The sequence below is a fragment of the Narcine bancroftii genome, chromosome 1 (genome assembly GCF_036971445.1).
Source record: "Narcine bancroftii isolate sNarBan1 chromosome 1, sNarBan1.hap1, whole genome shotgun sequence".
NCBI lineage: Eukaryota > Metazoa > Chordata > Chondrichthyes > Torpediniformes > Narcinidae > Narcine > Narcine bancroftii.
Genome location: NC_091469.1, coordinates 45,776,804 through 45,789,356, shown reverse-complemented (window position 1 = coordinate 45,789,356; position 12,553 = coordinate 45,776,804). Strand labels below are relative to the sequence as shown.

The 12,553-nt window shown below is 45.7% G+C and overlaps 1 protein-coding gene across 3 annotated transcripts in view; it reads left to right on the top strand.

Annotated features, from left to right (window-relative positions):
- The first annotated feature begins 3,036 nt into the window (after window positions 1-3,036).
- The window catches only part of mfhas1 (multifunctional ROCO family signaling regulator 1), a 72,688-nt gene continuing 63,171 nt past the window's right edge, over window positions 3,037-12,553 (top strand). The window contains exon 1 of one of the 3 annotated variants that reach the window (XM_069925577.1): window positions 3,037-6,103. In XM_069925577.1, the coding sequence (XP_069781678.1) occupies window positions 3,262-6,103 (2,842 nt within the window). In that variant the 5' untranslated portion in view covers window positions 3,037-3,261. The remainder of the gene's footprint in view (window positions 6,104-12,553) is intronic. The other 2 variants (XM_069925556.1, XM_069925567.1) reach the window with 2 other exon arrangements.

Genomic DNA, 12,553 nt, shown 5'->3' with positions numbered 1-12,553 from the left:
GGAAGGCAGTTGTGTTGAACACCTTCATCCTGTATCTGTAATGTTGTGTACAGCAATAGAAAGGACCTCCCAGTGGTCAACTAATTCAGTTGCCCATCACACCCCACTGCAACACTGATGTCTGTCCATGGCCTCATATTCTACTAAGAGGCCATTTGTAAATTGGAGGAACAACACCTTGCATTCTGTCTCAGTAGTCACCAACCAGATGACATCAATATCGACCTCCAATTTGTTATCCATCCCTACCAGTCTCTCTCCCTCCCTCATTCCTGTCTCCATTCCTCTAGCCACTTTCCTTCCTTCTATTATAGAGCTATCTTTCTCAGTCCTCTCTTCATTTAATCTCATGGCTCCTTCCCCCTCCTTATCTGTATCCACCTATCACTAGCTAGCCTGTGCACCTCCCTATTTTCCTTCCCCACCTTCTTATTCAGGCATCTGCCTGATTTTTGACACTCTGAAAGAAGGGCTCAGGCCTAAAACATCAACTGCCTTTTATGGATGCTGCATGAGGTGCTGAATTTCCACAGCACTTTTGTGTACTGCACTAGACCCCAACAACAGGATTGATCACCTTAGCAATAGGAGCATCTACCTTTCATCAACTTGGGCAGTCCTCAGGATGAAAAATAACCTGCTTCCAAAAGCAATTCTGTGTGTTCTCAAGTGACTTGGCGAGGCAAAAGTAGGAAGTATGGGTGTGTGATAAGTTTGTGAAATGGTGATCGGCTTCTGCTGTTTATTCAGGGCTTCAGAATCCCTGCAGGAATTCAATGTCTGTCCATATGTTCCTTCTCCAGTGTCAGTGGTCATGGGCCAGGAATAGATTTCAGATTCAGATTTATTGTCAGAGTACATACATGACATCACATACAACACTGAGATTCTTTTTCTGTGGGCAAGGCAGAATTACCACTTATTGATAGTGCAAAAAAACTGTAAACACAAAGAAATGTAAACAACTGATTGTGCAATAGAGAGGGAAAAGACAATAAAGTGCAATAGTAAGAGTCCTTAAATGAGTTCCTGATTGAGTTTACTGTTGAGGAGTCTGATGGTGGAAGGGTCGTAGGTGTTCCTGAACCTGGTGGTGTGAGTCTTGTGGCACCTAGAACTCTTTGCTGATGGTAGCGGTGAGAAAAAGTGTGCGATGGGTGAAGTAGATCCTTCATGATTGCTGCTACTCTCCGACAGCAGCATCCCCGTAAATATTCTCAATGGTGGGGAGGGTTTTACCTGTGATATCCTGGGCTGTGTCCACTACCTTTTGCAGGGGTTTATGCTTGGGGGCATTGGTGTCCCTATACCAGACCACGATGCAGCCGGCAGCCCACTTTCCACCACAAATCTGTAGAAATTTGCAAGGGTTTCCGATGTCCTATAAAACCTCTGTAAACTCTTGAGGAAATAGATGTGCTTTCTTGACAATGCCATTAGTGTGTTGGGTCCAGATGAGATCCTCCGAGATAATGACTCCCAAGAACTTAAATTTGCTTCCCCCCCCACCCTCTGTAACAACATTACAATCTTTCTTGGAGGTTTTCCAAACATCCTATAATTATTTTCCTAATATAATTAGAACCTAAATGCAGGAGATTTTGGCCAGGAGAGAATGACAACATTACCTTTCCTTCCAGTGGATGCTGAGAAATTCGCAGAGACAATGTCGATGAAATCTCTCCAGTTCTTTGACGTGCCTGCTGAAGGAATCCAAGTTTCAGAAGCATAAAGGAAACAGGGATTACTCCTGTCCAGTAGCCCACAAATTTGTGCCAGGCTTGTAGTACTGATCTTCAAACACTTATTTCCTCAGCTGATCAAAGGGTGTACTGACAACACCAGCAATATAACCAGTTAATCAACACTGACTAGTGAATTTCTATACTACAAATTCAGTAAAAAAAATCTTTGTAGAAAACAGATAGACAGATATTCATGGGAATTGTGAATGCTGCAATCTTTAAAGTCACTGAAAATTCCAAAGGGCTTGCAACGTTTCCTTCATTACTGGTTCAACTACACGTTTTTTTTTAAAAATGATCTGTGACATTTTTATATTGCACCCTTATTTTCTAGCCTTGGTCTTCTAAATTTATTGTCTTTGCTGTACAAGCCCTTGACATGAAATTTATTACATTCTCCAGAATAAAAGGAACCCTTTCCCTTATTAACGTTATAGTAATTTTTACATCCTTCTTCCTGTATTATTAATAACTAATTTAGCTGAACAATCCATTGGCTATGTTTTATTAATGTTAACTAATATGTTTATTTAATGATGTTGCTTTATGTTAAAGTACAATGTCTGCTTCTGCACTCCTCCAGTGAAAAGGTAGGACAAACATTTTAAACTCCTCAACGTGGGCTACCTTTGTTCTGAACCAGAACAGGAAAGATTAAAAATTGCATATTATATTCCGAAACAAATGATCAAGAGCTGGATTTCCTTGTCCTGAAACACGGAAACAAACTGAACTCCTTTCAGAACACTGTAGCAGAAAAGGGGAGCAACATCACTTTACCGTCGGAAAACACGCTTCACGGTGTCTTTACAACAAAGGGACATGGCGAGACAGTGAATGAGATGCCCGTTTTATTCATAACGTTTCAAAGTGAAATCTCCAATCCCAAAGCTAGTCCCTGCAATTCACTCGCGTCATTTTTTGTTGTTGCAGTTATCCACCAAAACCGAGGGGCTGGATTATAACATGAAGTGGATAAATTGCGGCCACAATAAAAATAGTACAATTTAAAATGGTAAATTGTAAGAGGGAAGTGCTGAAAGTACATCATGTAAAAAAAAGGAATTATTTCAATGAAGGGAGTTGCAACTGCTATTGATGGTGGGATACACCGGTTGGTCTCACTGCCCCTCCAGCCCAGGGGAGCTCTGACCACCTCTCAGCTCTTAACTCTCCACGGGCCGGCCTGCTCTTTGTTACCGTCGGGTGCGCGAAGGGAGCGGAATGTGCGGAGGGGCGGCGGCTCCACCCGCGGTACCGAGCCTGTTCGGCCTGACGTGCTGTTGGATTGGCTGCCGGGCGCGGCTTTAAGCCACTGCCAGAGGAAGGAGGAGTCTCACCCTCGGGGAGACAGCGGCAAGCGGACTGGATCGAGGGGGCTTCGCTTTCCCCCTCCCACTCACGGTCCATGGCTCCTGGGCTAGGAGACGGTGGGCGCCTGGGAGACTTGGCGCTCAGACCGGCCGTGGCGGAGACTCCCGGGGCTTGCGGCTGACCATGTAGAAGGAGCAGCGCCATGGCCGACAGCAGTGGCAGCGTGAAGGCGGCCAAAGTGTGGCGGGAGGCGGCGCTGCGCTGCAGGAAACTCCGCAGCAATCTCCGCCAGCTCAGCTTGTGCAGCGCCAGCGACCAGCGCATGGCTCTCCCTGACAACCTCAGCCAGGTACAGATCCTCGACCTAGCCAACAACTCGCTGCGGGAGCTGCCCGACGGAGTGGACTCCACCCTCACCAACCTGCGGGCGTTGATCGTACGGAGGAACCGCCTGTACCGCCTGCCCGCTCCCGTCTGCGCCCTCGACCAACTGGCTGAGCTGGACCTGGCTCACAACTGCCTCGCTCAGTTGCCCGGGGAGCTGGGCCGCCTGCAGCGCCTCAAGAAGCTGTGCTTGAGCCACAACAAGCTGCAGCTGCTGCCGCCGCAGATCGGAACCCTGCACTGCCTGGAGGAGCTCGACGTTAGCTTCAATGAACTGGGCCAACTCCCGCCCACCTTCGGGCAGCTGCAGCGGCTGCGGACCCTGGACCTGGACCACAACCGACTGCCCTGCTTCCCCCAGCAGATCCTGCGCCTCGGCGACCTGGAGGAACTGGACTTCTCCGGCAACAAGATCGACGTTTTGCCCCAGGGAATTCTGCAGCTGCGCTCGATGAAGATCCTGTGGTTGAGCGGCGTGAGGCTGGCCGACCTGCCAGAGACCTTCTGCCAACTCACGGCGCTGGAGAGCCTGATGTTGGACAACAACGCCTTGCATTCTCTGCCCGAGAGTTTCGGCCGCTTGGGTAAGCTCAAGATGATCAACCTGTCGTCCAACCTCTTGGAGAACTTCCCCAGCGCCCTGTTGGAGCTGGCTCATCTGGAGGAGCTGTATTTGAGTAGGAACCGGTTGTCGGTGATCCCGCAGAAGATTAGTAACGTTTCCAAGCTCGCCGCGCTGTGGCTGGACAACAACAAGGTGCGCTACCTCCCCGACTCCATCGTCGACCTGCCTCACCTGGAGGAGTTGGTGCTTCAGGGGAATCAGATCGCCATCCTCCCGGACTCGTTCGGCAAGCTCTCCAAAGTCAGCCTGTGGAAAATCAAGGACAACCCCCTGATCCAGCCGCCCTACGAAGTCTGCATGAAGGGCATTCCCTACATCGCCGCCTATCAGAAGGAGCTAGCGCTTTCGCGGCCGGCGGTGAAACCCAGGCTCAAGCTTGTGCTCATGGGCCCCGAGAACGCCGGCAAGACCTCGCTGCGCCAGTGCCTGGTTGGAAACAAACCGGCTGCCCCGACCGTGCAAAGCAAAGGAATCGAGGTGACCCAGTGGGTGGCTGACGCCGAGAACAACCTGACCTTTGTTGTGTACGATTTGGCGGGAGATGCGAGTTATGAGCCCATCCAACCCTTCTTCCTCTCTCCCGGCGCTCTTTATGTCCTGGTGGTCAGTCTAAAAGCTTACAGGCCCTGTGCCTTTTATGAGCAGGTGGGGTACTACTTGCACTTGCTCGGGGCTCGGGTCCCTCACGGCGTGGTGTGCGTGGTGGGAGCGCACGTGGACGAGTGCAGCGAGAGGGAGGTGGAGGAAAAGTGCTTGGACATCCACCACCAGATCGCCGTGCAGGAGAAGCGCGACGTGGAGTGCATGCAGGCCGTGGCCGAGAAGGTGGACGCTGCGCTGGGCCAGGGGCAGGGCCTGGACCTGCGCGCTGCCAACCCCCACGCCCCCTTTTACGGAGTGTCGGACAAGAACCTGCGGAGGAAGAAGGCTCAGGTGCAGTACCTGCTGAACAACCGGCTGCAGATCCTGTCCCCCGTCCTCCCCGTCAGCTGCCGCGGCCACGGCCTCGGCCGCCTGAAGGAGAAGCTGCTGTCGGTGGCGGAGCATCGCGAGATATTCCCCAACCTGCACCGGGTCCTGCCGAGGTCTTGGCAGAGGTTGGAGGAGCTGCACTTTAAGCCCCAGGAGCTGTGGCTGTCCTGGTGGGACTCCGCCCGCTTGGGACTCCAGGCCGGCCTGACCGAGGACCGCTTGCAGAGCGCCCTGTCCTACCTGCACGAGAGCGGCAAGCTGCTGTACTTCGAGGACAGTCTCCTCCTCAAGGAGTGCGTCTTCCACAACCTCACCAGGCTGATCGACATCCTCAACGTCTTCTTTCAGCGCGACGCCTCGGTGCTGCTGCAGAAACTTCTGGCGGACGCCGCCGTGGACGAGCTGAGGGCAGCGCAGCTCCATCACTCCGTGCAGGGCTTCCTGCTGCACGGGCTGCTTCCCCTGCACGTGGTCCGGCTGCTGTTGAAGCCGCACATCCAGACGCAGCAGGACCTCCGCCTCATTCTGGAGCTGCTGGAGAAGATGGGGCTGTGCTACTGCCTCAACAAGCCCAAGATGACGCCTCTGAACGGCGCGGCGGTGTGGTTCAAGTTTCCCTGCTACGTGAAAAATAAGGTGCCCCACGCCGAGGCCTGGATCAATGGCTTCATTCTCTCTGGGCAGCCGATCGCAGTGGAGCAGCTGCAGGTGGAGTACAGCTTTCCCTTTCTGTTCCCGCCTGGGTTGTTCGCCAGATACAGCGTCCAGATCAACTCACACATCGTGCACCGGTCTGATGGCAAATACCAGGTCTTTGCTTACAGGGGCAAGGTACCGGTGATCATCAGCTACAAACCGTCCCAAGGCAGCCTGCAAGCGGACACCTTGTCTATTGCCAGCCATGCTACCTTACCTAATATTTGGACTGCATGGCAAGCCATAATTCCTTTGGTGGAAGAACTCAACATGCTCCTGCAGGAATGGCCGGGGCTATACTTTTCTGTGCATGTCCTGTGTTCCAAGTGCCTTAAGAGAGGATCGTCAAATCCTCACACCTTCCCAGGTAAGGTTCTGTTTCCAAACTTCCTCAACACCTTGTCTGTGATCCATAAGCCAGTGCATCTTATTTAATTCAGTGTTAAATCTTTCAGTACCCAAGATTGGTTCAAAAGTGGAACTTCGCACTTGCAGGACCCAATGTTGCACCTACTGTTTGCTGTGGATGTTAAGTGTAACCAAGCAGAAATTTTCAAAAGGAGATTGATGGATGAACAGGATTAAATGAAGGCAGGTGTTGTTCACTGTGGGTAAAACCCAGACTTTTCCAGAAAGTCCAGAGTTTCTTCGGCTTTGCGGGAAGCAAGAGACCAAGAAGGAGCAGAAGTTCTTGTTCAGATGAGAATTTTTCTCCCAATTTCTTTCAGTTTTCAGAAAATTCACCTGGAGGGAAATCTAGTGGGGCCACGGGGTAAATCCAAGGAGTAAGACTGGTGGGTGACTCGTGTTTATGTCAGTCTTGGTGGGCAGATAAAGAACATTCTGCAGGTTGGATTCGAGTCTGCAGTGATGAGATGGTAATGATGTTGGCACAAGCTAACAAATGACTAAACTGTGGGTTGCTTGTAATCAAAATATTCTTATTCCAGATGATTTTGTAAGGAGCATCTAATCTAGCTAAACTTGTTGAACCCAGCATACAGTTGATATTTCTTGTTAAAATGCTCATCAACCAACCTAATATACTGCATTTGATGCACTTTGGCCTCTTCCATTGATGGGACCAAACACCATCAGGTGTCTGCTTAGCCAAAAATCTACCCTTCCCTTCCTAATCGTGTCTCCCTCTTTTCACCTCTCAAACATTCTATCATCTGTGGGGTCCCTCCCCCAACTTCTTTTCTCCTTTATATCCATAGGAACATAGGAAGTAGGAACAGGAGTAGGCCAAAAATGGCCCATCGAGCCTGCTCCGCCATTCAATACGATCATGGCTGATCTAATTTATGACCTAACTCCACCTACCTGCCTTCTCCCCATATCCCCTAATTCCTCTATCATGTAAAAATTTATCTAACCGAATTTTAAATATGTTTAATGAGGCAGCCTCAACCACTTCCCTGGATAGAGAATTCCAAACATTCACTACTCTCTGGGAAAAAACTATTTTTCCTCATCTCTGTCCTAAATCTATTCCCCCGAATCTTGAGACTGTGTCCTCTCGTTTTAGTTTCCCCGGCCAGCTCAAAAAACCTTCCTACATCTATCCTATCCATATCCTTCATAATCCTATATGTTTCTATAAGATCTCCTCTTATTCTTCTGAACTCGAACGAATACGAATCCATACTATTAACCCTTTCCAATAAGGTTGATAAAGGGTCCATACCCAACGTGTTTACTGAGCATTTCCACCCATGGATGCTGGCTGACCTGAGTCTCTCTAGTAATCCTTTCTCATCCCAATATTCAATAGTTCTTAGCTTTAACTAATCTATATTGTGAAACATTTCATTGTCTTAACAATCCACAAAATAACACTGTTTATTACTGATTCCATGTTTTTTAAAATTGATGATTGATTCTAGAATTTTCTGACTGTACACAATTTCTACTAAGTCTTCTGGCCTTCTCTGGTCCACTGGAAGTAATCCTAGTGTAATTTTATTTTATTCGTATGATTATATCACACCAATCGCCTTTCTGACAGATGCCCTTCTTATAACAGGTATTGCGTGTTGCAGAGAGTTGCTATTGGTGTGTACCATTTAGGCAATTTTGTTTTCCAATTAAATTTATTAATGGCACAGGACTTGCTTTCTCATTCAGTAACAGTGCAGGTTAAAAGTATTTTGATTAGATTGGATTGTTTGACAGTCAGGTGCAGTAGATTTTGCATTTCATTCTTTGGTTTTGAAAGTTAGGAAGGTGTAATTAATGCAAGTCTGAGGATTTGATCCAACTTGCTGATGTCGTCATTTCATTGTCTGGGTGAACAGTAAAATTTTTGATATGGAATCTAATCCTTGCTACAGAAATCTGTCTGTACTACACTACAATTAGTATCCTTCCTTACACTGCCTCAAATTGCAAACATACCTTGATCTTGAGTTGTAGTTTCTTTACTTTCCCTCCCCCACTCCACTGCTGCTGATGTCCATTAGATTGCCTCATTGTTCTATTTGGTGTCTGGCTTCATTTTCTCCTAAGGAATTTATTGGGGAGGTACCTTTCAGATAGACATTCCTTCTGGGAAAAATGATCAGAGACCTCAGTTTAAGGATCAGTGGATTATTCTGACAAAATGTTGGATGTGTTGAAAGGTTTGATCAAGAAGTCGCTCTTTATGGTTATGTCAGAAGCAGGTGCATAGTTGAAGGGCTTTTAAATAGTCTGCAGTGTACAGTGTAGGATTTCAGAGTTCAGTCTTCATTCTGGAGCCTTGAACACATTGCCAGATCTTGCTGAAAATTTAATGATGTTATTATTAATGCACAAATTAGCCAGCAAACCTGCAGTAAGGAAGAGAGATTCTGTAAGTTATGTTTCTTGTGGGTTTGCAGTGTTCTATAGAAACAACACCTTTTGCTTAACATCTCCAAGTTTCTTGTAAAATTACAGCATTAGATTTGACACTAGCTGGGCGTGGTGTCGTGCGCCTGTAATCCGACTACTCGGAGGCGGAGGCTGTCAGATCGCTTGAGATCAGGAGTTCTGGGCTGCTGTGCTCTGTGTTGAGTGGGTGTCCTCACTAAGTTGGGCATCGATATGGTGTCTCCGGAGGAGTCCGGCGTTACCAGGTTGCGTAAAGAGGGGTAAATCAGCCCAGGTCGGAAACAGAGCAGGTCAAAGTCCCCATGCCCATCAGTAGCCGGATCGCGCCAGTGAATAGACCTCGCAGCGCAGCCTGCTCAATACAGAGAGACCAGGTCTCTTTAAAAAGAAAAGATTTGACACTGTTAGTTTTATAATTAAGTACAATTACTCTTTCAACAATGCAATCGTTTATTGTCCTTTCAATTGGCCTCATTTGATTGGTTTACTGGGGAGACCAGATTGTGAAGAATCAATGTTTGGAGATTCTTGGATATATCTGAGAATTTTTCATATATGCATGCAATTCATGTGGTAACTGAACTACAACACTTGGGTGGAAGTGCAGTTTGTTCTATTGTCCACTTCTTCAGTTCAGGTTACATTCAGATTTAAGACAGAGATGAGGAAAAACTGTTTTTCCCAGAGAATCTGTGGAAATCTCTGCCAGGGAAGCAGTTGAGGCTACTTCATTAAACATATTTAAGGTTCAGTTAGATAGATTTTTACATAATAAAGGAATTAAGGGATATGAGGAAAAGAGAGGTAGGTGGAGTTGAGTCAATGATCAGATCAGCCATGATCTTATTAAATGGTGGAGCAGGCCAGTTGGCCAACTCCAGCTCCTATTTCTGGTGTTTTATTTGAAGGTGCCTCCCATACCCATAAAATTAATTGAGGAAAAGTCAGAAACCCAACTAAAATACACCGCAGTTCTCCTCCTAATCAGGCAGATAACTGACTTGGCAATGTAACTTTGTTCCTTCAACAATCTCCATCCAAAACCTGCATCTCCATGCCTAAAAGCACCAGTGAGGCAAGAAGGTATTTTCGAGGATAATTTGAGATGGATGGTGAATAGTGTCCAATAACACTGGACAACAAAGGTTTTTCTTCCCAAACACTTTTGGGTGTATTTTATGGATTTTGTACTGCCAATCACAAAAATCACCTTAAATATTTTTAGATATAAATCTCTTTTTATGATTTTCTGTCATATTTTAAGTCTGCTAGTATATTGCCTACAAAGCAAGCTGTTTGAGTCAGTCCAATCATGCCTGGGCATGGACTCAGTGCAGGTGCTATGGAAATGTTGTCTTAGGCCTGGGGATGTTTAGTCAGGATAGATGCAGACAGTCTATAAAAGCGACTCACATAAACTGATGCTTGGATTACATTGATGTAGATTGATTGCATGTTGATGCACATATTCTTTAGGCAATAGCAAGGGAGTGCACTTAACAATAGCATTTATTGTCTTCAGGAAGATTCCACACAGGAGAAATGTCTCGTCAATGTCATAACAGCTGCAATATATTTTGTTTCTTTTGTGGCGAGTGTACGCTTAAGGCTCAAATACGCAGCATGACTATACTTATTAAGAAAGCCTATGAGCTCCACTTCAGTTGTAAAATTGGTGACCAAGACAAACCCTGGGCTTCTCACATTTGTAATGCACGTGTGCAGTTAACCTGAGAGCTTGGCTCAACAACATTATGCGATTAAACATGTAAAATTCAATAAAAGTTCATTTAATCTCCAACTTCCTTCATGATACAGAAAATCTGAAATTATCTTGACATTATCTATCATAATCCCCATTTTTTTTTTCAGGAAACATTTTGAAAAAAAATTTTTGTCCAGTGTAACCAGATACTGTGAATATACAAAATGTTGTACTTCACGAGGAAGATCTTTATAAATTAGTTGAATTGTCCATTTTTGGGCATCATACTTTAGAAAGAATGTTAAGACTTTGGAACATTTTGGAGACTTGCAGCTTGCTGTCAGAGACTAGTAGCAATCATCAACAATCTACACAACCCAGCACACACTCTGTTCTCACTGCTGTCATCAGGAAAGAAGTATAGATGCCAAAAGACTCATACCACCAGGTTTAGGAACAGTTACTACCTCTCAACCATTAGTCTCAAACATTAGACTCAATCAGAGACTCATTTAAGGGCTCTTGATTTGCACATTATTTATTTTATTATGCATTACACATCTCATGTTGCTGACCTTTTGTATACACATCTTACACAACCAATAAATAGAAATACTGCCTGGCCTGAAGGAAAAAAAAATCTCAGGGTTGTATTTGATGTCATGTATGTACTCTGACAATAAATTTGAACTTTGGTACCAGGAATGAGGAATTTCAGTAATGTGGTGAAGTTAGAGAACTCTCTTAAAACTGAATATTAGGAGCATGATGGTGGAGTTTAAAATTGGGATGAGTTTTGATCGATCAAGGGGATATTAATTCTCCTAGAAAAGCACTGGGATTCAGAGAACAACAATTTAAAAGAGGAGAAATCTCATTAAGGGTGACAAAATTCAAAGGGCTTGACTGGTGAAGTAGAGGGTAGGTCTTTTCCCTGGTTGAGGAGTCTAGGACCATGGGTAATAGTTTGCAAAAGTTGGGTAGGACATTTAGTACATCTTAATTCATAGACTGGTGAACCTTTGGAATTCTCTCCCTTGGAATACGGCAGAGATTCAGCTACATAAAACCAAGATCAATAGGTTTTGAGGCATTATGGAAACTGAGGTGTTTGGGGAAGTGCTGGAAGGTGGTGCTGAGGTACAAGTTCAATCATGGTCTTGTTGAATGATGGAGCAGGCTCAAGCGTCATTTAGGCAGTGGCTTCTGTTGGTATGGCTGTTTTTATTTGGGAGAAGCAGCTAAGATCAGAATGATCTGGAATAAATTGCCCCGATTTATCATGGAAGCAGATTCAATCATTGTAAACTGGACAAACACTTGAAAATAACTTTTGTTCAGCCCAAGCAGTGAAATCAATTGAAAAGTTCCTTTGTAGGATGAGCACAGCCATGATGGGTTGAGTAACCTCCTGTGTCTTTGGCCACAGGTTGTTGCATCACTATTGGGGGGCCAAGCTGTCACTCACTTCCAAAATTACTAGCATGCTCTCTGTTAAGATGGCAAGATTCCTCCTTTTTGATGTTTTTAAATCACTTTTTTAAAATAATTATTGCCTCAGTAGTCTTTAGTGGAACAGAACGCTGCAGGATCCCTGCTGTTGGAAATAAGCTGCCTTTTACTTCTGATGGATGGTTCTTTCCACCTATCGCCTGTGGATTTCCCAAGGTTAATGAGTTGCCAAGATTGTTCTTGCCAGGTAGCACTTGTGACAATGTTTAACAGCTTGGTTCCTCTTGGTGGTGAGAATCCTGGACTTTAGTGAACCTTCTTGAGAAAATATTTGATAATTGACGATTCTGCGGGAGAATTTCTTGATTGATGTGTCGCTATGAAGTGTTTGCTTCATAGATTGCAACCCCTGTGGAGAGAGAAATAAAGGGTCTAAAACATTTTGATAGAACTCAGAAAGATACAGACATTTTGGGGGCTTTTATAAATGGAGAATATCAGAGAAAATAGATAATGTACTCTGCACCAATTAGGCAATCAATATTCAAGCTGCTTGTCTTGAATTTGGGTGGCCCACAATGGTTGGAGAGGGACAGAGAATTATGTCACGAAGATCGTGTTTAGACTAGGATTTGGGAATCAGGGATTTACTTGCAGGGAGGAGACAGAGAGAATATAGGTTAGGTTTAGGAATTGAGCTGGAGGACTACAGACATTGGAAGGGAATGGAGATGGATCACACATGAGGGGTGGCAATGTTTTCAACGTGGTTGGTGTGGCGAAACCACTGTTAATACTGTTGTA